The following is a 22857-nucleotide window of genomic DNA, read 5'->3' as shown; positions in this document are numbered from 1 at the left end:
AGAGTTTAGGCCACATTTGGTATTGCTATTTTTTCACAAAAGAGTTAAAAAAAAAAAAAAAATTCAATTTCAATCCATACATCTTTAAATCTCAAAAAATGTTTTTTTTTTTTTTCCTTAAAACAGAATTTTATCAAGTCATTGCCAAGATTTTCTTGAAAACAAAAAATACAAAAACAAAAACAACTTCCTTAAAATTCAACACTACAACTTTCACAAAAGTTATATCTAGACAACTCATTATAAAAAAAAAAAAAAAAAACTCTAATACAAAACATATATATATATATAAAATAATTTAAATAAATATTTTTCCACCTACTTTTATAAAACCCTATAAAATACATATCAAATTTTCTTTGTAAGGAAATATAATTTTTTTTTCTTTAAACCCCAAAAGAAAAGGAAATAAGACATGTCTAGAGAAGAGGAAATAAGACATCTGTAGCATCCTCTTCTCTCCCTTGGACATTTATCGTTGCCACGAAAGGAAGGCCGGGCAAGGTCAGGGAAGTAGCATACAAGAAAGACCCAAAGAAAAAAAAGAAAAAGGAAAAAGAAAAACGAAAAAGAAAAATAAAGAATGGGAGAAAAGAGAGCCAATTCTTGAACAGAAGAAAACAATGGAGTTGGAGTTCTGATTCTCCTACACCATCTCCACCGTACCAATCCTCTCTCTCATTTTTTTCTCTACCGCATGCCCCAACTGATCCTCGCTGCCCTTTAATTTTTATCCTCTGATCTTGTTTCCTGTTTCTGTTTTTTTCCACTTCCGAATTCGGCAGTTTTCCGATATGAACGACTTCGAGGACCTCTTACCCACTGATTTGGGCTTCAAATCACAGGGCCAATCCGCCCCAATGGCCTCCTCCAAACCCTCTTCCTCCTTCTCATCTAATTTTGGATCGTCGCGCCCTCGCTCCTCCTCCTCTTCCAATTCTTTTGACGATCGTGATTCGGTGTTTACATCCACCGGCCCACCACACAGATCCCAAAACTTCGGCTCCGGATACGGCGATCTCTTCGGTTCCTCACGGTACCCCACCAAATCGGAGAGCGCCGCGGCCACCACGTCGTTCAATTTCGAAACCTTTCGCGATCCCGGTGCCACGAAGGCTTCGACGCCGCCGGTATATGATAAGCCGGTGTATGACGACGACATTTTCGACGGTGTGCCTGGGCTGAAGAGCTCGTCGTCGAGGTCGAAGTATGATGACGTTTTTGCCTCAGGTTCCGCGTCGTCACCGAAGGGGAGTGATGCGCTTGATGATCTTCTAGCAGGGTTTGGGAAGGCGGAGCGTGAGTCAAAGGGTTCAGGCGTCAAGGGATCAGAAAGAGAGGAGAAGGGTGTGCCGGTGGGTTTCGATGATTTGATACCCGGTTTTGGTGTTACTAGTGTCCCTAGTGAAAGGTAACTATTATCGTTGGTGATCGCATCCGTTGCCTAATTAAGTTTAGTGAGCTTAACTTTTAAGCAATTCGCGTATCGAATTTTTGTGTTGGATTCACTACCCATTTAGCCGTCTTGTGGGTAAAATACGTTTTAAAGCTCGTTTTGATATGTAATTGGATTAACTTTTTGTGGTAGTGATCATTTCGGTTTTAGCAGATTGGCTGATTTTATTGCATACTTAAGTCTGGTGAACTTTGTTACGAGCTTTTCAGGTTCTGACTTCTGATCTTTTCGTTTAAGAAATGCTATTTGCATCCTATTATCTGTTTGTTGTTAAAATTCAGGCTAGCTAAGTTTATTGCATTATAAGTTTTGGTGAATTTTAAATTTCTAAAGATAAATCCTGATTAGTTGGGACTTTGTTCTCGGACTGTCGAACACCCGGGGTGCCAATAAAAAAAAAAAAAAATCTATTTTATAGTTTACAGTCGAGATGAATTTTTATATTGATTTCATGTACAATTGGATTGACATTTTATGCCAATAGTTATTTGGCTTCAGGTTCTTAGATTATAAGCAGCTTCTGATTTGGCTTTTGAATTGTGGGTGGATGTTGGATTTGCTTTTGTGCACAGGAAATCTTGGAACACAAATACTTAAGCAGTAAGAGTAAGAAGTGACGTAGTACCTTTATTTTATTGAAAATGAAGTATGTAAATAGGAAACAAATTGATCCTAAATCATGAAATTATTACATGAACTAAGAGGGAAGAAATCTGGGCATGTGCACATAAGAAAAAGTTCATTGTCTAAAATTTTCAGCTGATGTGCTTGCTTGTATTGGTAAACTGAAGAAACATTGTGTCTTTCTCTTTATCTTTCATAAATTCATTGGGGGTCTTAGAAATGGGTTTGGGATTTTCCTTCTTTCATCAGTCAATAATGCTAAGTGTCTCAATTAATTGTGATGCTAAAACTATGAAAGAAATGAATGCATTTCATTTGCAAAACACAACTATACATTCGGTTCATGGCATTTTGTTGCTTTTGGTTATAAAGTATAAATTCTTTGCAAAGGAAGTGTCTTGTATATGTCATCCCATGAAAAATATTTATGAGTTGACTTTATACATGGACTGACCTTATCTTTGACCTTAACCTGCCACTTGCGTGCCTCATCTCTGCAGTCCTGGAAATATTGAAAATGAAAAAAAGCTGAGATTGTCTAGAATATATACAGTAACATTCATCAATCTTGTTCCAATTGCCGTTATTAAATATTTATAAACTAAAGAAAGAAAAATTTGTTGAGTCAACTGTATTATGTTTTGTAACTTTTGCTCTATTGGTTTCGTCAGTCATGTTACGTCTTGTGTGACTATGCCAAATACTCATTTTTATATTCAGTCTAATATGCTGGTTAAAATTATGTATCAGAACCATATTGCTTTATTTTTTTGTACAGGCCAACTTCAGAGGCCAAATGGTCCTCTGAACCAACTGTAAACCCAGCTAGATCAGCCTCCAATGTGATGGAAGACCCCTTTAAAATATTAGAATCAACTTCGCGTCCTGTGGTTTCATCTCCTGAGCATTTTGCTGACCCATTGGAAGAAATCAGTAAGTTCAGCAATTCACAAAGCATAAAAAATGAGGGGACATCTGCTGCTAATAGTGGGGAAGTTTATGATGATATGGATCCCTTTAATGGCCTTGGGAATCTACCGGCTTTTTCATCAGAGAGGAATAACAGGGTGAAAGAGAAGAGCCCTTTTATGACAGATATGAACACGGGTTGGAATAGAACTTCCAATAGTAAAAACCCAATTGAGAAAAATTCTGTGAGAAGTCCTCAAAGCCACTTGCAGAAGAATATGCCAGTTGAAAGTGATCAGGAGTCTCATCAGACCATGTTTGACATGCCAACATTTTCAACAGATTCTCATAAATCTTTTGGTCAAACAATTTCCCCCCCTTCCTATTCTAGTACCAATGAGGCAAATGCTCAGGTGGATATGTCTCCTAGAGCTGAAGAGAAATTGGAATCATTTGATGATGTATGGCTGACTGTGTTGGAGATTCCTCTTTTCACACAACCCACAAGTGCTCCACCACCTTCGAGACCCCCTCCTCCAAGACCCGTACAGGTTTCAAATTCAAGAAAGAAGATGAATGAGCACACTTCGTTCCCAACTTCAGCACAGTACACTCAAGGTCCCAAGTCAGCTCCTGCTACAGCGAAGGACTCAGTTAAATCTTCCTTCGATGAGCTTGAAGATTTTGCCATGGCCAGGAGTCAAGATAATGTTGATGAACATGCAAATGGTCTTTTCAACGAAGAATTGGGGATGAACTCGGCTGCTGCTGCCATGAAGGAGGCTATGGATAGAGCTGAGGCTAAATTCAAGCATGCAAGGGAAGTTAGGGAGAGAGAGAGTACAAAAGCTGCCAGAAGTAAAGATGGTGTGCAGCTGGAAAAAGATGAGAGAACTGCACAAGATGAGCGAGCAGTAAGAGAAAAACAAGAGAGGTTAGACCGTGATTGGTTTCAGGGGGATAGGGAAGAGGAAGAAAGGGAACAAAGAAGAATTGAGAAAGAGAGGGAGAGAGCTAGGGAAATTGAGAGGGAAGAGGAGGAGAAGGAAAAAGAACAGAGGAGACTTGAGAAGGAAAGGAGAGAGCGAGGGAGATTGAGAGGGAAAGGGAAAAGGCAAGACAAGCTGTGGAAAGGGCTACAAGAGAAGCACGCGAAAGAGCAGCTGCTGGAGCTCGCCTAAGAGCTGAAAAAGCTGCTGTGGAGAAGGCAAATGCCGAAGCTCGAGAACGTGCTGGAAGGGCTGCCGTCCAGAGAGTCCAAGCTGAAGCTCGTGAAAGGGCAGCAGCAGAGGCAAAGGAAAGAGCTGAAAAGGCTGCTGCAGAAGCCAGGGAAAGGGCTAATACAGAAGTCCGGGACAGAGCTGCAGTAGCAAGGGCTGAGGCTGAAGCACGACTGAGAGCAGAACGAGCTGCTGTAGAAAGGGCTGCCACAGAGGCTCGAGAAAGAGCTGCAGCTGCTGCAAGGATGAACCAACAGAAGAACGAAAATGATCTTGAATCCTTCTTTAGCATGGGCCGAGCTAGCAGTGCACCAAGGCCTAGGGCTAACTCTTCGGTGAGCTCCTGTAATTGAAACATATTTTTACTCTCTTTTGTGATTTTGGGTTGTTGATTTCATGATTGTATATTTCAGGACCCGTTGTTTGATACCCAGTCTCAGAACAGGCAAGATCCTGAAGTGGCGAGGAGAGCTGCCACGACTTCCTCTAATATTAGGAAAGCAAATTCGACAACAAATATTGTTGATGATCTTTCTTCAATTTTTGGAGGTAGTTTGAATGCAGCATTATTAATAACACAGTAATAGTCTTTTGTGGCACTCTATCTCATGTTGTGGCTGGATTATTGAATATTAATTATGCTTTTTTTTGGGGGTGAAAGCTGCTCCGTCATCAGGAGAGTTCCAGGAAGTTGAAGGGGAAAGTGAAGAAAGACGAAGAGCTAGGTTGGAACGCCACCAGAGGACCCATGAGCGTGCGGTATGTGCTCTATCAATGAACTAATCTATTCTCTGTTCCCTTGAAGGAAGAGTGGGGTTAAATGCATATCCCCCTTGGACCGTATGGTCTGTTTATCAACAATGCAGTTTGTTTCTCTGAAGTTTGTATTGTTGAATTTTGTATTAGGCAAAAGCATTGGCTGAGAAGAATCAGAGGGACCTTCAAACTCAGAGGGAACAAGCTGAGAGACATGTAAGCACTTGTAGTTTCCATCAAATGTACTAGTGTTCTCATCTGTTTATATTTGGTCTCCTCTTCCAACCGACTAAGTGGTTTGGACATCAACTGAGGTAGTGATTAAGTTTTGTTTAGTTCAGGTTGACACTCGTATAGAATTAGACGGATCTAAGTTGGTCATGATTTTTACCATTATTGTACATTGCTCAAGTAGCACCAGTTCTATTCCCCCTTTCCGTCTGATTGGAATTTAGTTAGAGAGGTTGGTCCTCTTCAAAATAAATGAATAAAATGAATGAAAAGAAAGAAAAAGTTGATGACTTTCATGCCTAGAGGCATAATTTCCTCTGAGGCTAGATTTGGATAGTGAGTTAAGTTGAGATGAGATGAAAGTTGAATAAAATATTGTTAGAATATTAATTTTGGTTTGGGATTTAAAAAAGTTGAATTGTTTATTGTATTTTGTTTGGAAATTTGGGAAAGTTGTAAAGATGAGATGAGTTGAGATGGTTTCACTATCCAAACCAGGCTTGAGTCTATTAATGGACAGGTCTAGTTATGTGAGACTTGAACTTGGGTTCATAATTTATTTTCTACCTATAAAAAATTCATTTTGTTATTTTTTGATTGGTAACAAGATTAGAAGATAACTATATATTGTTTTTACATGTAAGTGGCTTAACAGGCAGACCTGCACTAAAAAATGGGACAGGCTAGTTTAGCTTAAAATTGTTGTAGAGATTGATGTGTTACGTTATCTTTGTTTAACGGATTTTGTGTGCGTTAGATTTTTATATATAATATTTTGTTCTTTTGCATGTCTTAGATTCTATGATATGCTGAAATTCTCATGAAATTACTGGAGTAATTATTAACTGTGTGATCCTGATGTGCACTGATTTCAGAGGATTGCTGAAACCCTGGATGTTGAGATCAAGCGATGGGCTGCAGGGAAAGAGGGCAATTTGCGTGCTTTACTCTCAACTCTGCAATATGTATGCTTTCGTAGTCGAAATCTTGCGTATTCTTTTATGCTTCTCATTTAACCTCATTTTGAGGCCTAAAGGTATTTTATCCTGCATTCACTTTGCACATTATAATGTGTATATGTTTGGGGGTGTACGGTGTTGCACTTTTTTGTCTTTTTAAAATCTCTTTACCATGTTCTAGCCAATGAGCTCCAGTTGAAGAAGCTTGTCCTCCTTCTGTAGGAATGGGATGAAGGTGGGCTCTTGGGTTCAAGAACCACTACGTCATTGTATTATTTCCATTGAAATGATCAAGTTTGATCATTTTTTTTATCGGTATTTGGTTTGAGTATGCAAAATTGCGATTGGTTTTCGTTGTGTTGTGTTGGGGAATCGGAGACACTGATATCATTAACAGCTTGTTGCGGCTTTTATATGTAACAGAGTACTTACTAGCAGCCTATAGTAGTCACCAGTCACCCTTACATAATTTTAGGTTTTTATTGGCTCTGAAAGTTTTGTTCTTGATTACTTGCAATGACCTGCCCATGGCATTCAATAGTTGTTGTATCAATGAGACTGATATTAGGCCTGCTGGGCGGGCCCCCATATCTGGCTTGCCAGGCCCATCTGTCTGCACCCGGCTGGTACCAAGCAGGCAATCCGATTGGTATTATTGGGCTGACGGGTGGACAATTATATTAAAAAAAGTGGGGGGGGGGGTTGTGTAGGGTACCCGCCCACCCGGTAGTAGTATATAAACAAAAAACCCTAAGTTCTTCAGCCATCTCTTTTCCTCTTCTTCTTTTCTTCTTCATCCCTTCTTCATCTCTTCCTCTGATTTTTTTTTTTTAATTCTCCATGACCCACAACCACGCTACTCAGAAACCCATGACCATGCCTAGCATCCGGATGGGGCCATCTGCATATGCTAGACAGGTGGGAAAAGGGGACCCCCACCCAGGTGGGGGTGGGATGCCTGGCTGCCCCATAGGGCAGGTAGCATGCCTAACTGATATTGAAATGGAGATGGAATTTACAAGGAGATTTAGTCCTTGTGAATGGTTATGCTCGTCTCCTTTGGTAGTTCCAACTCTTTGATAGGGGATCTTCTTCTTCTTTTACTTCTTGTGACTGGGAGATTCAATCCTAATGAATGATGTCTCTCTCTCTCTCTCTCTCTCTCTCTCATTACATTGTTCTGTTGTATAGTGCAGAAACTTGAATTCTTTGACAAGAAGGTAGTTGAGAGCTAGTTATTTTTTAGTTCTTGTACGCTCAGGCGATGCTCTTGTATATGTCCCGTATCCTTGGGCTTATGCTTATTTTTACGATTAATAAAATTTTGTTAACGGATAAAAAAAAATTATTTAGTTCTTAGCCAAAGCCATTGTGAATATGTGATACCCTATATGATATGGATAAGGGTGAGTGGTGTATGGGGTCCCACATTGCTTGGGAAGGAAAAATTTTTGCTCTTTATAAGGTTCCAATGAGGCTCCAATTGTATCATTGACTAGTCCTTTTGAAGTATACGCTATGTGGTTTGGGCCTTCTATTGGGGCGTTACAAATGGTATCAGAGCCTATCTCAACCAGAAATGTGGGACTTGAGCCATGCCACCTACAATGGACATGCCCGACGAGGATTTCGGGAATTTAAGGGTTAGATTGTGATATTCCATATGATATGGATAAGGGTGGGTGGTATGTAATCCCACATTGCTTAGGAAAGAAAATTCTTGCTCTTTATAAGATTTTAATAGGGCTCCAGTTGTATCATTGACTAGTCATTTTGGAGTATAGGCCATGAGGTTTGGGCCTTCCATTGGGGTGTTGCAACCATTGATATACTTGGGTTGCATCTAGAGCAACTTGATATTCAAGTATTGTTTATTTATTTCAAGTTCTGTTGGTCTAAATATCTGTTTACGAAAGCATGAGTTGGTATTGGTTGCAGTGGTTCTAGGTTTTTGGGAGATTGCTGATACATTGTGTTGTAAGGTTGGCTCTCTCAAACAACTTTTGTGGGCTTCCCTTTGGGCTTTATTATGAATCTATTTCAATTTAAAATTTTGAGGTTAGAGGATGGATAGAAGATTGGTAGGCTGAACCAAAATCTACTATTGATTGTAAGTTTTTACATTACCTAAACCTACTTGCCTACTTGTTTCTTGGAGTTTTTGTTACCATGCCTTAAATCCTCCACATGAACTTGTATACTGTAGAGGACTTTTTTTTGGAGGCTTTAGTAATGATTTCAACCATCAATTGGTTGGATTTGGCATTGTTTATTTTCCTATCAGGTAGGAGGTTTAGGAGTCAGGAAGGTTAGTACCCTGTAACAACCTAAGGAAAAGTCTAGCCAGATATATGCCTGTCCTCCAAAAGATCCTAGATCTGTCTTGGACTTTCCTTTGGTCATTACAAATGAAATCAAAGCTGACTGGTGACACCATGTGGCATTGGATACTCAATGTGACATAGACCCACATTGGTAACAACAAGGGTTTGAGAGAGGAAATCGTGATGCCATACTAAGTCCCACATTGGGTGAGAGAAATATGGTAGAAGTGAATAAGAAGGATAAAAGTGCACTAAGTGTCAAGATTACAATTGAAGCTCGTTGGAATCATTATAAAGCCCAGTTCAACCAAATAAGGAACCAATGTGGGAATTCACACTCAATGCATCTTTGTCATACTCATTCATCTTTATCATAGCATCAAATACTCTTAAATCTAACATATTTTGGAGAAATCATTACGATTATTATTTGAAGTCAAGGGTGGTTGATATTCTACTGCAGAAGCTCAATGCCATCCTTTTTATTAATCTCTCAGGCTTTTTGGAAAATAGAACTTCCAAATGTAGTTTTCCTCTCCTTTTTTAGGTAATTCATCAACTTGAGTAAATGGGTGGAGCATATCACACTCTTCAATAAAATTTTCGGAAATGGGCAAGTTGTTTATGACCTACTAATAGGATGTTGCCTCCAGAAGGAAATGCCAAATATTCTTAAAGATAATTTTAGTCCTAAGAACTAAGAGCCATTATCCAAAAATCTCTCTATGCCTGGATGTCAACTCATAATAGTTCTAGCTTTGCCAATTATTTACAACTTATTTTTTATTGCTTTACTTTTCCCTAAGTTTGTGTTTTTCCTGCATTCCTCCTGTGTAAATTGGGTTGCCTCCCTTTGCCACTTGATAAAATTGCTATTTCCAGTTATGTGCTTATAGTTGGAAGAATTATCTCAAAAATTAAGAAGGGGGAATAGCAAGAATAAGAACTGTATAAGGTCCAGTTGCTAATAGGAAGCACAGTGCGGATATTTGCTGAAATAATTGCAGACTTGGTTTTTTTTCAAGAGCCCTTAATGAGGAGATGCTTCATTTGGCCCTTGGGGAAGAGGGGGAATGAAAGAAAGAAAGGGTGCCATCGACTACAGCTATTATCTTTGACAAGATAATTTATGCCAAAAGACCTACACTGTTATATTATTATTTTTTTATGAGCACCTATAATGTTGTATCAGCTACTTGCACTATATCTCCTTACACCTGAATGTCTTTCCAAGTTGAACATCCCTCCCATATCCTTGTCTTCACATAAACTCAATTCTAAATTTGTACTAGCAGCACTTACAAGGTACTGCTGCTCAGTTCTCCATGAAAATTAGGCTTGATGGAGTTTACAAATTTACGTTGCATGTGAAATATGTCTTTTCTTTATGTCAGTAACTTGTAAGATTCGATAGTTGTTTCTTGTGCTCCATAGCATAAGGAAGTGATAATTTGCTGTTTATGAGTTCTTGCTATCCTAGTGGATGACTTTTACGAGGTAAGTTATGAGTTTAACGTAATTGTCCCTTGATGGTGTTGACAATGGTAAGGTGAAATTCTTTGTGGAAGTTGTGTCGACAGAAGGCGAGAAGGTGCTTTCAGGAGACCTTTGATGAGGATACCTCCAGGGTTTTGTGTACTCTGGTGGTCGATGATTATATATGGAGGGAGAACCAGAGGAGGTTCCTGATTTGCAGTTGGTTTGCAAGGAAAGGGATGGCATTGTCTGTTCTAAGAACAGACTAGAGGAGTCTAGGGATGAGTCGAGTCCTATTTATTCGCTACCTCTGGTTTCAAACTGGGCAGGTCTCCATTCGGATTGGGTTTTACAGAAGGTGGATGAAATTCGTGATTGCGTGGGGGGTTTCATGTGAAGGTTTTGAAGATCAATTTAAAACCCTTCTTATTGCTATTGAGGCAGGTCAGCCTCTTCTGGCCAGATCTTCTACCAAAAGAGAAAGGAAACTAAAACGATTTTCTTGTTCTATCAATTATGATGTTAAGAGAAGGAAGCACAAGTAGGGGACAATATAAGGATAGGGTGATTAATTGTGATTTATGAAGCCTAAGATTCTTTCATGGAATGTTCGGGGGCTGAATGATCCGTGTAAGCGCCTCCGTGTTAATAATATGCTTCGGAAGTGGAAGGTTGATATTGTTTGTTTTCAAGAAACTAAGCTGAAGTTTGTAGATCGAAATATAATTAGAAGCTTGTGGGATGTTCTTATGTGGGATGGGTTTCTATGGCATCTAAGGGGGCATTGGGAGATATTATTGTGATGTAGAATAAAAGAGTATTGAGTTTGGTGGAGGAGTATGTTGGGGAGTTTTGGTGGCTTGTTCCTTTAAGGATGTGGAAGATGGTTTTGGTTGGGCGTTCACAGGTGTGTATGGGCCTAATACGGATAGTAAAAGATGTTATCTTTGGGATGAGATTGCCGGTTTGTGTAGTTGGTGGGATGGTCCTTGGTGTATTGGAGGGGATTTTAATATCACTCGGTTTTCGAGTGAAAGTTCAGGGGATTCTCGTATTGGTACTACCATGGCGGATTTTTCAGATCATATTTCTGATATGGATTTGGTTGATTTACCTTTAGTAGGGGCGAATTCATATGGTCAAATGGGAGGGTATGGTCTAGGTTGGACATCTTTCTTGTATCTCCCTCTTGGGAGGTCCATTTTCCTAATGTTTGCCAAAAAAGACTTCCATGGTTATGCTCGGACCATTTCCTCATTTTGTTGGATTGTGGGGGTCTTCAATGGGTGCAGAGGTATTTTAAATTTGAGAATATGTGGTTAAAAGTTGATGGCTTTGGGATAAGGTGAGATTGTGGTGGTCCTCACATTAGTTTTCTGGTACTCCTGGTTTTGTTTTGGCTGGGAAACTTAAAGCACTGAAATCTGATTTGAAAAAATGGAATGAGGAACAATTAGGGAATACTGATGACTAGAGGAAGTCTCTCTTTGATGAGCTTCTAAGTTTTGATGAAAAGGAGGTTTCAGGGCTTCTTTCTATTGAGGAGAAGGAAATAAAAAGTTGTGTTGCAGCTGATCTGGAAAAAATCACACTCATGGAAGAGATTTCTTAGAGACAAAAATGTCGGGCTCTATGGTTGAAGGAAGGGGATAAGTGTACCAGGTTTTTTCACAATGGCTAATTCTCATCGAAGAAATAATGCCATTGAGGTGCTTCATTCCGAAGTTAGTGTTATTTTGGACCATTCTGAAATTAAGGATCATATTGTTCAATTTTATGATAAGTGAGTTTAAATTCCACTTGGTGAAATGGGCCACAATTTGCTCTCCCATTAAAGAAGGAGGTTTGGGAATTTGGAATTTGAAATCTTTTAACAAAGCTTTGCTTGGCAAATGGTTATGGAGCTATCACTATGAACAGAGGGCCTTGTGGCGAACCGTCATTGCTTTGAAGCACGGGGAATCATGGGGGAGGATGGTGTTCTAATAAGGTGAGTGAGTCTCATGGAGTGGGGCTATGGAAACATATAAGAAGAGGTTGGGACACATATGCAACAAATACTTGCTTCAATGTGGAAAACGGATTGAAGGTAAAATTTTGGCATGATGTATGGTGCGACGATCAGGCACTCAAGGAAGTTTTTCCACAAGTTTATGGTTTAGCAAGGAGGAAAAAAGCCTCAATTGTGGATCTATTTATCATCTCCAATGGCCTTCCCCAATGGAATATTACTTTTCTTAGAGATGCACAAGATTGGGAAATTGTTTTTTCACCGTTCTTTGACCTTGTGTACTCCACACATATCTGTTCCCATGGAAGAGATTTGGAAGACAGAAACCTCTAAAAGCAACATTTTTTGTATGGACAGCTTTTTTGGGGAAGATTCTCACTATAGGCAGCTTGAGGAAACGTTGTATTATAGTCATGGACTCGTGCTATATGTGCAAGAAGAGCGGAGAGTCTGTTGGCCACCTACTACTACATTGTGAGATTGCCATGATCTTGTGGAATGAAGCTTTTGCTCGGTTGGGGTTATAGCTTGGGTGATGCCAAGAAGGGTACATGACCTCCTAGCTTCTTGGAGAGGCCTTCGAGGCAACTCTCAAATTGCATCTATATGGAAGATGATACCTCTATGTCTATGGTGTTGCATTTGGAGGGAGTGGAATGCAAGAAGCTTTGAAGACCAAGAGCGATCGATGGATGAGCTTAGAATTTTTTTTTCAATACTTTACTCCATTGGTCAATTGTAATTGATTTTCACGGCATGACATTTCATGAATTCTTTGTATCACTAAATTAGTATGCCTAGATGTCGCTTTTGTATATGTCCTGTATACTTGGACTTTGCCTACTCTGTGATCAATAAAAACTTGTTTACCGATCAAAAATTTTTTTTTATGATAAGCTGCTAATGGAGCAATACTCTTGGAGACCTAAGGTAGATGGGTTGGCTTTTGATTTAATTGATCAGTTGAGTGCTGTTTGGTTGGAGAGAATGTTTGAAGAGGATGAGGTGCTCAATGTAATAAGAGGGATGGACAAAGACAAAGCTCCAGGTTTATATGACTTTTCAATGGATTTTTTAGGCATGCTGGGACATTGTTAGGGAGGATGTCATGAAAGTTTTTCTTGAATTTCACAAGTTTATGAAATTTGAGAAAAGTCTTAATGTGTCGTTCATAGCACTTATCCCTAAGAGGGCTGGGTCAATGGAGGTGAAAGATTTTCATTCTATCAATCTTGTGAGTGGTGTATACACGATCATTTCAAAGGTTCTTGCCAATCGAATGAGTGTGGTAATGAAAAAGATCATTTCAAATGCACAAAAGGCTTTTGTCAAGGGGAGATAAATTATTGATTCGGTACTTATTGCTAATGAATGGTTGGAAAGTAAAATCAGAGTTAGAGCTCCAAGTATTCTTTGTAAGCTGGACATGGAAAAGGCTTATGATTATGTTAATTGGGATTTTTTGTGTATATTCTCGGTAGGTATGGTTTTGGGGAGGCTTTGGACTTGGTGGTATGCTCCCTCCAGGTCTAAGGTTCGAATCTCACTGGGTGCACACAATCTCTAGGGGCCATTGGATTGGAAAATTTTTTCCTTGAATTACCCAAAGTGCACTTGCAGGAAACTCCTTGTTAATGACTTGTGCATCCCTGGGATTAGTTAGGACGATGATCTTGGACACCTGGTGCCAATAAAAAAAAATGTATGGCTTTGAGGAAAGGTGGTGTAAATGGATGAAGCATTGTATGACCATTATAGATTTTTCGGTTTTGGTTAATGGTACTCCTGTGTGCTTTTTTAATAGTTGTGGTTTGAGACAAGGGAATTCTCTTATCTCGTTTTCTTTTAAGAAATACTACAAGGAAGCCTTACACCACATACCTCTACCTAACCAACATGGGATTTGTCATTTTTGCCTTTCTATTTAAACGCACACATATTTAAGGATTAAGATAGAAGGGTAAAAATAAAGAATCACATGTTGATTAGGTGAATGTGTGTGATGTAAGACTTCTATGTAGAACTTCTCTTTCCTATTTGTGCTTATAATGGATGTGCTGAGCAGAATGTTGGAAGCGGCAGTGGGTGGGTGCTTTCTTTCTGGTTTCTCGGTGGGTGGATCTTCGAATGGTAGTGTAAATGTCTCACATCTACTCCTTGTTGATGACGCCGCTAATTTTTTGTGAGCCAGATCTTGATCAGATTCGTTCATTACGGGCCTTCTTGCTTTGTTTTGAAGCTGTTCAGGCCAAGGTGAATTTGTTGAAGTTTGAAATGGTACCTGTTGGTTTGGTACATAATATAGGGGAATTGGCTGATATTTTGGGTTGTAATGTGCCGTCTTTGCCAATGAAGTACCTTGATTTTCCCTTGGGGGCTCCTCACAAATCCAAGGCAATGTGGGATGGTGTTTTTGATAGGCTTGGTATTGCCTGGGTGATGCCTAGAGGGTGGTGGATCCATTGGTTTGTTGGAGAGGAATTCAGGGTAATCGTCAAATTGTGGCTATTTGGAAGATGGTGCCATTATGTCTTATGTGGTGTATATGGAATGAGAGGAATGGACGTTGTTTTGAAAATAAAGTACGTTTGTTTGGGGGGGGGGGGGGGAGGATTAAAGATTTCTTTTTCCTTACATTGCTGCTTTGGGCATTGGCAATTTTATTGGATGGGATTAGCTTTCGTGATTTCTTTGCTGCTCTTTCTAGTTCCTAGCTTGTAATTAGGTGTTTTCTATTGTATGCTCCCTGTGTTACTTGGGCTATGCCTACTTTCGTGGTTTAATAAAATATCTTCTTACTTATTAAAAAAAAGAAGTATGAATTTTATGATTGTTATTTGTTATAAGTTAGCATTGGTTATATTTATGGTTTTGTAATTGTTATCTGCATTATTTATACTGACTGCACTCCATTTTTTGGATGATCAGGTCCTCTGGCCTGAATGTGGTTGGCAGCCAGTTTCTTTGACTGATATGCTTACAGCGCCTGCAGTTAAAAAAATTTATAGGAAGGCAACTTTGTGCATTCATCCTGATAAGGTGCAACAAAAAGGTGCCACTCTCCAGCAGAAATATGTTGCAGAGAAGGTGTTTGATCTCCTAAAGGTATTCAATCATTATAAAATCCATCTAAATAGTTTCAGAGTAATGTTAGATACAAGCTCAGAGCAAGTTAGCCCTTTGAAAAAAGTGGGATCCACTTGAAAAAATCCACCTTTTTATGGTGGGTCCTATGTTTTTTTTAAAGGCTTGCACAGGACTTGCACGCCTGCCCTAGGCTTGTATCTAGCATTAATTATAGTTTTATTGCCCATTTCTAGTTAGTCTTCCGGGGTAAAAAATAGAAGAGAGAAAAAAGTATGAAGGCTTGCCATGGTCGTGTCTTTGCAGTTGGTAGAGTTACGAAGTAACTCTGTGGGTGCTTGAAATGACTCTGGAAAATCTCTGGCCACAATATTGTAAAAAAAACTACTCAATTCGAAGCTTCTCTATAATCACTTATAAAGCCCGGTTTCACCTAGTAAGTAGTCACAGTGGGACTTGGCACTTATGACCACCTTTATAACTTGATCACCATATTAATCATTCATTTTCTGAATGTGGGACTGGGGTGTTACAAACTTGCTTGCTTTTCAGTTGTAGATGTACATATGGGTAGTGATAGGGTTACTACTCTATTACTACCCATTTACTACTCATAATTCATTTCAAGTTTTTTATTTTTTATCATTTTTTTTAAGTATTTTTTTAACATCCTTAACCATTAAGAAAAAAAATTAAAAAAATATATAATTTTACTAATAGTCACTTCCTTAACCATTAAGTAAAATAAAAAATTAAAAAAAATTCAAATATAAAATGAGTAGTAAATGAGTAGTAATCCTATCATTGTACGGAAAATGATAAACCTACAACTAGTCTACAACTATTTTACAACTCTATTTAAAACGAAGGGTAATTATGTAAAATTGAAAATATTTTTTAATGAAGTGGCACAATTACATTAGTTGATTTGAAGTGAGTAGTAAAATAGTTGTAAAAGAGTTGTAGGTGTATCATTATCCATTAGTTGATATTCAACTCGAATCCTCAAGTCAACTTCCAAATGTGCATTTTCTAGAATAAGGATCCTCTCCATTCTACTTGAAATGGATGTCATCCATTTCAAAATATGCAAAGTATTGAATATTTTGGTTGTCATGTTGCTAAGAAGGATTAAATTGACAAGTGAAATGGATGGCATCCTGTTTGCATTTTGTAAAGGCGTGGATTTCCATTTTTTATTATATTTACTATTGATAAGCTAATGGTGCTGTGGTTTTATTTTGTTGGGCTTGTTCTGATTAAAAGTTTGCTTATATTGTCACAGGAAGCTTGGAACAAGTTCAATTCAGAGGAGCTTTTTTAAGTTCTTTTGTGCAGGATTTTCACTTGAGTTTAATCTGTTGGTAACTGCGCCACTTGCTGGAGAGGGGACGTTGTTTGGGGAATTCTCCCTCTGGTGTTACTGAGTTTTGATTGAAGTTGAAATGTATCTACTGCTAAAGGAGGCTTCATTTTATATAGCAACCTAGATGCCCGATTGGTATTCTATTTTTCTACTGCCATACTTGGTGTTCCTTCAGGGGTTATTGCAGCTCCAAAGATCTGTGAATGAAATTCAGAATGCTTGTGAATGTAGAATAGCATTTTCTGGGCATCATGCCCCATGTCAATTTCATTCTGTCATCTTCTCACTTCCTTTGGTGAGCCTGTCATCTCACTTCAGTGAGGTCTTTAGTTCTTTTTTGTTAGTTATTATTGTTTTGATGATTTTTTTAACTTTTGTGATATAGTACAAATCATGCTATGTAACGTTGACAAGCCAGTGTGCCATTGAAATGAGAATTTGATTATGATAATGATCTTCCTTGTGAATTTCTTTTGTGAATGCAGCTGTGCTTGATTTTGGTATTGTGTTTTTTTTTGTGTCAGCAGACCACAATCCATTAAAGCTTGAACCTTAGTGTGGTTTTGTTCTACTTTTTACTCCAATATTGGCACCTAAATTGTTGTCAAGAAGAGGAGCTAAAGTTACCTTCATAGTCTTGAGTCTTGACTTCAAGTCTACTGATGAACTGGGTAGAAGGCATTCGGCATTTATGCTTATCTTGAATCCAGACAGACTGGATACAATCCTGCATCTCTTGTGCATAAGTTTTTGGTTCAGTCAACCATGCCAATTGGTTACAGCCAGTACCTCTTGTGCACAACTAAGGAAGATATCAAACTTAAAGCTGCATCAACGCACTTAACTGTATTTGATTTCTGAAAGAAAAACTGTCGGTACTGTAACGACAGTACGTAGTAGGGAATGTCAATATTTGCGCAGACTAGTTTGTCTACTTGTCAATATACATATAATATTCATTGTGTGTCTATGTGTATATATTTATACATAGGCATATATACATGTATGCATACATTCATTCTACCAATTTCCAAGTACGTACCTCGTGGCATGCATTGTTAAGGGCGCAGTTTGTTTATAAAGGCAGACGTACGTACATGCAGACCCGTATAAAGACGTTCGATAATACTATAGGAGTAGTGTTAGGCTACCCCCCCAGCACAAATCTGTATTTTTATTTTTTCATATTTTTTTAACATTTAAATATTTTTAAAAAAATAAAAAAATACACTAATACATTAAAAGTCACTTCCTTAATCATTAAGTAAAAAATAAATAAATAAATAAAATACATGAATGGTCAAAGTGAGGGGGCAAACTAAGGCGGCATAGTAGCATTTCTCATAATATAGCCAACGCTCGGCCATGCAGCTCGATGAGTCATGAAACCTTTAGGTTAGGTTTGGATAGTAAGTCGAGATCAAATTTAAATAAAATATTATTAGAATATTATTTTTTAATATTATTATTGTTTTGAGATTTAAAAAAGTTAAATTTTTTATTGTATTTTATATGAAAATTTATTAAAGTTGTAATGATGAGATGAGATGAGTTGAGAGTGTTTCTCAATTCAAATTTTAGTCTTTCTAGGTGCAGCGTTATACGTGCTACTTCAATTGCTATGTGGTGGCCGGTTACGGCGCCTGGCCTTGGCTTTAATTTGTTATGAGGTCGACGCTCAGCTAGCTCCCCCGTCCGTTAATCTAAATATTTTTTGTTATTAGATTTCTTAAAGGAGTAAATACTACTACGTAAGTATCATTTTCTCGTATCACTTTCACTTTCACTATCACTTAATTTGTCATGTGTCATTTTTATCACTATTAAATTATTATCTTTAATTATATTTTTTAATTAAAAGTTGATGAACAGTATCATCTCTTCGGTATAGTATATATGATGAAAGTGCATGGTACAAGAGTTATATATAAGATCATTTTTCATCTAAATTTTCCTGGACTGATCGGATCATGAACTAGAAGAAGCGGATGCACATTTTTTCGATTTCACATAAATAAATTACATACAAAGTACGTACATTCCTCTCTTTGATTTTTGATTTCTGATTTTTGAAACCAGAAGCCTTTAAATGAAAGACTGATATAAAACTACATAAATCAAACCACACCAACACCAACCACATTAATTAGGTTGTTTCATTTACATGGAAGTTGGAACTGAAATATAAATGATTTTTTTTTTTTTTTTTTTTTTTTTTTTGTCTTTTTGTTCAATGGTAAGTTGATCCAAAAAAGACACCCAGAGAATGAGATCATGATCAGTAGCTGGTTTTGAATGGTCTGTAGGCCTTGAGGTCGAGCATGACACCCGCAATTGAACCGGCAGCCGCAGCAACTGATATTACAAGGCATGAAATGCTCAAGATTTGTAGGCATATCCATCTAGTGCTCCACTTTGGTATATTCTTCTGTGCAATATACATCTCCACAGGAAAATAGACAGTTAAAGGCCAAAACCCAAGTGCCCCAATAATTCCCACGACATCATTGAAGAAGGGAAGCAACATTGATATAACGGTGGTTAAGACCACAAACATCGTTCTCGAAACCAAACGGAAGATGTTTAGGCTATATTGGCCACAACCTGGGATTTGGATTGCAAATTCCTTGGTGATGAATCCGCTTTCAGGCCATTTTTGTTTAGCCCTTTTCTCGATGAAAGCATAGATAGGTTGGCAGAAAACTTGATATGCTCCCACCAGATGGATTACTATAGCAGCATTAGCAATATCAAGAAGCCAAAAAGGGTTGTAGAAACCAAAACCAGTGAGGAGATTTCCTGGTGCAAGGTCGCCAAAAGCTGCATAACCCATGCTGCCACAAAGCATGTAAAATACGGTCGTCACAGAAACGCTGAGTAACGTGGCCTTCTTCATTGTCTTTGCTTCTGATGGTGGAGATTTGATTGTGTCCTGCAGAAAGGTCGATGGATTAGTACACATACATACACACACACATATATATATATAATCATATTTATATAGGTTTTAAGCCTTAGATATTATATATATTCATTGTTTCTAATCCCAAGATTCCCAAGGAAAAAAATATACCTGAATTTCAATAAGGATGGCAGAAAAAGAGTAAGCAAAGGCTATGTCGCCTAGAGCCTGGAAACTCCTCAACAGCTTTTGGGTTTGTGACACAGTATTAATGCTTATTCCGGTGAGACTGCCCCCTAAAGTTCCCGTAGCTGCTCATCAGTTAAGAAAAAAGTTTAAGAGTCAGTTCACACACACACACACACACACATGCATATTAGAATCATTGAATTTCAACAGACTTATTTCAGAAAAGTTGAAGCGGTTTTCAACCTGCAACTTTGGCAATTCCAAGTCCTAGACCAATTGAAGAATAAGTAAAAGACATCACAGCGGCGACAATTGATAGCCACCATATTTGATCGAAGTCCGGGATTTGAGAAAACAAGATTTCAGTTACACCAAACAAGATCATGTATGGATTGCTCGACATTTGACATGCGTTTTCCCCGCCACTCTCATGAAAACAATTAGAACGCTTGATTGCCCTGTGTCAGTCAATTAAAATTATTCAAAATCCTTAACAAACATTTCCAATTAGTAATTAGAACGCAATATTAATTGTATCGAGAAAGAAATTAGAAAATAAAAATACACTAGTTCTTCTTGGATAATATTCGACTCACATCATGCTTATAGATGCTGCGATAGTGTATCCAATTGCTATTCCAAAAAGATTCATATACTGAATAAATCCACAAGCCTTGACCTTAGCTTCACCTGACAAAGATAATGCACGGACGTCGTATATTAGAACATTGAAATTAGATCCTCACGATCCGTACGTAGTTATTGGTTTAAATAACCCTACTGATCAGGTTCTCAAGTTTATACCAAGAATGGACCGGACTGCTTCCATGTAAGTATAGTTTCTCTTGCCGGAGACGGGGTCTCCGGCACGGTAACAGTCTGCAAGCAGTGATGAAGTGTAGAAACCGACAAAGGAGAACAGGAGCATCACAGCTGGGCCAGCAATCCATCCTAGCTGAGCTATGGCCCAGGCTAAGGATAGCACCCCGGATCCAATCACAGCTGTTATTATGTGAGCACTTGCAGTCCAAAGAGTCCCTGGTTGATATCAGATAATATGACCATAAGAAAGATGTTAAGCGGCAAAAGACTCAAGATTTTAAGGACAGTGCAGGAACAGAGTATAGATTTGAACGTGGAGCAGGCTAGCTAGGTTGGATGTATATTTACCGGTTCGTTTGAGACGACCATCGTCGTCAAAGCATTTGGAGCCACTCTGCGGAAGCACATCTATGGAGATGTCAAAAACCTGGTGGTGGTGGTTCTTTGTGGCAGCGTTCTCACCCATCTTAATTTGATTGAATCGAAACCAAGATCAGAGGATATTTGTGAGAATTAAACAAAGAAACTGGAAAAGTGTTTTTTTTTTTTTTTTCCAAAGGAAAGCTTAGTACGTAGGAGGTTGGCAGCCAAGATGGGTAAGTTTGAGATGCATTCAAAACCTAACCCGAAGAGAGAGGCTGCAGTAGTTGATAATTTGCATGCACAACCTAACCCCGAAGAACAAGGAGAAGATCAAGGACAGAGAGAGAATGAGAACAGTTTTGATCGAAGAGGAAATTAAGGATGGAGTAGTGAGAGATAGCAGTGGAGGTAAACAAGGGACGGAACGCGGGTATAATATAGCAGCTTTCATGAATATTAAAACAATAATAATAATGTAAAGAAAGTGAAACCCATGACAGGCCACATGGACCTAAGAGTCTAAGACCCAATATGACTGGGTAGTCAACGATCCAGTACCAGAAATTCCACTCTTTTCAACCATCCCATCAAACCCATTAAAAAACATTTTTGGGTCAAATCTCTCTACTTTCTTATTTTGCTATCTTCTAGTGATCAATGCATATACACACATATATATATATATATATATATATATATATATACAGCTCTTCTATATACCACCGGCTTATGCAACAGTTGGGTAATTGGCTGACGTGGCATTATACCACGTCAGTCGATATATTTAAAAAAAAAAAAAGAAGAAAAGTATACAAGAAATGAGAGGGAAGAATTCATTTCAATACAACAATAGAAAATGTGAAGCTCTGTTTTCTCGCTGCATCGTCGTCGTCTTTGGGTTTCCTGTGTGTGAATCATAGTTTCGTTTCCTTCCTCACTGCATCGTCTCTGTGTGTGAGTCATAGGGTACCGGTTTGGCTAGTTTTACACATTTTTTTTTGTGGTCCATCTCTGTTTGACCAGTTTGACGGAGAAGAAGGTAGGTCTCGTCGTGAGTAAGAACTGGTAGATTGATCTTGTCGTTTTTGTAGCTTCGTGTTGTCTCCGTGGCTAGCTTCAGGTAATACCCAAATGATCAACCCCTCATATTTTGTTTGATGTTCAATTTATATTTTGGCTGTATTTGGACATTTGAAGGGGAGATTTCCTTGTGGATTTGTCTGTTGAGGTTATATTTTGGCTTAGTTGTATTTGGGTATTTGAAGGGGAGGTTTATCGTCTTCCGGAAGTGATGGATAGTCAAATATCAACCCAGTTTTTTATTGCTAATTTGCTTGCATCTGCTGAAGGGGCTTAATGTCTGACAACAATGCATTTATAGTGTTCTTTACTTCAAAGCTGCCATTTTTTTTTTTTTATGGAAATAATGCTTCATTGGGTCTGGGAAGAAAAACTCAATCTCGATCTCGATCTCGGGTTTGGGAAGATAAACTATGCTCGATCTCAGGTCTGGCAGAAGGAGAGATCGTCGCCGCCGCCATCGTCTTTGTGTTTGGAAAAGAAAAGCCTACTCGATCTAGGGGCTGGTTTCTTTATGGTTTCTGCAAACTCAACCTTAACCTTCTCTTTTTTTTTTTGTTGGTTTTGTTTGCACAGTGCATCCCATCAAAATAGAACAAAAATTTAGAAAAATCATGGAACATTCTTTTTCCTATTTTTGGGTATTTTTGGTTTTAGGATTTTGAAAAGGACTGTCTAGTTTGAAGTGAAGCATGGTGGTAATTTAGATTTAGATTTGTTGTGTGAAGATTTCATTAAGATGGGTATATGAGCAAGGGGTTAGTGTTGTTGTGAAAAGTTTCAACAAAGAGAGGATGAAAAAAAACTTAGACATATTTCATTGGAAACTGAGCCCTGATGAGTTGCAGAAGATAAGTGGAATTCCACAGCGTAGAGGAGGTATTCCAAGTGAATTAATCTCTAATGAAGGCCTTACAAGTCTCTTTCGGAGGAGATTGGCATCGTTCTTAATGGGGGCTAGAACGGCTTCATTTATGGGGTTTTACATTCTTCACAGGGATTATAGGGTTGCCCAGGAGGCCATTTCGGAATAGGTTAAAGGAATCTCTAACTCACTTGATAGAAGAATTTTGGCTTTGGAAAAG

The 22857-nt window shown here is 38.4% G+C and overlaps 2 protein-coding genes across 2 annotated transcripts; one reads left to right on the top strand and one right to left on the bottom strand.

Annotated features, from left to right (window-relative positions):
• The first annotated feature begins 484 nt into the window (after positions 1 to 484).
• LOC121248730 (auxilin-related protein 2-like) lies at positions 485 to 16867 on the top strand. Its single transcript, XM_041147289.1, is given in 9 exon segments — positions 485 to 1411; positions 2859 to 4063; positions 4066 to 4544; positions 4623 to 4758; positions 4871 to 4968; positions 5116 to 5181; positions 6072 to 6161; positions 14895 to 15071; positions 16336 to 16867. Coding segments are annotated over 9 exon segments (2907 nt in total). The 5' UTR covers positions 485 to 794; the 3' UTR covers positions 16375 to 16867.
• Positions 16868 to 18392: 1525 nt separating this feature from the next.
• LOC121248731 (amino acid permease 2-like) lies at positions 18393 to 21114 on the bottom strand. The gene is made up of 6 exons (XM_041147290.1): positions 20678 to 21114; positions 20312 to 20545; positions 20104 to 20197; positions 19751 to 19965; positions 19490 to 19629; positions 18393 to 19348 (listed from the first exon to the last, which is right to left on the bottom strand). The coding sequence occupies exons 1-6, from the start codon at positions 20793 to 20795 to the stop codon at positions 18695 to 18697; spliced, it is 1455 nt and encodes a 484-aa protein (XP_041003224.1). The 5' UTR covers positions 20796 to 21114; the 3' UTR covers positions 18393 to 18694.
• Positions 21115 to 22857: the final 1743 nt, after the last annotated feature.

Source organism: Juglans microcarpa x Juglans regia, chromosome 2D (assembly GCF_004785595.1).
Source record: "Juglans microcarpa x Juglans regia isolate MS1-56 chromosome 2D, Jm3101_v1.0, whole genome shotgun sequence".
NCBI lineage: Eukaryota > Viridiplantae > Streptophyta > Magnoliopsida > Fagales > Juglandaceae > Juglans > Juglans microcarpa x Juglans regia.
This window is presented reverse-complemented; position numbering and strand designations above follow the sequence as displayed.

What these genes read in the sequence shown, in the direction of transcription:
- LOC121248731 (XM_041147290.1), bottom strand. Translation starts at nt 20,795, where the DNA reads ATGGGTGAGAACGCTGCCACAAAGAACCACCACCACCAGGTTTTTGAC. An exon ending in TGGTCGTCTCAAACGAACCG is followed by an intron (nt 20,546 to 20,677) that starts GTAAATATACAT and finishes GATATCAACCAG; the next exon opens with GGACTCTTTGGACTGCAAGT. An exon ending in CCATCCTTATTGAAATTCAG is followed by an intron (nt 19,349 to 19,489) that starts GTATATTTTTTT and finishes ACCTTTCTGCAG; the next exon opens with GACACAATCAAATCTCCACC.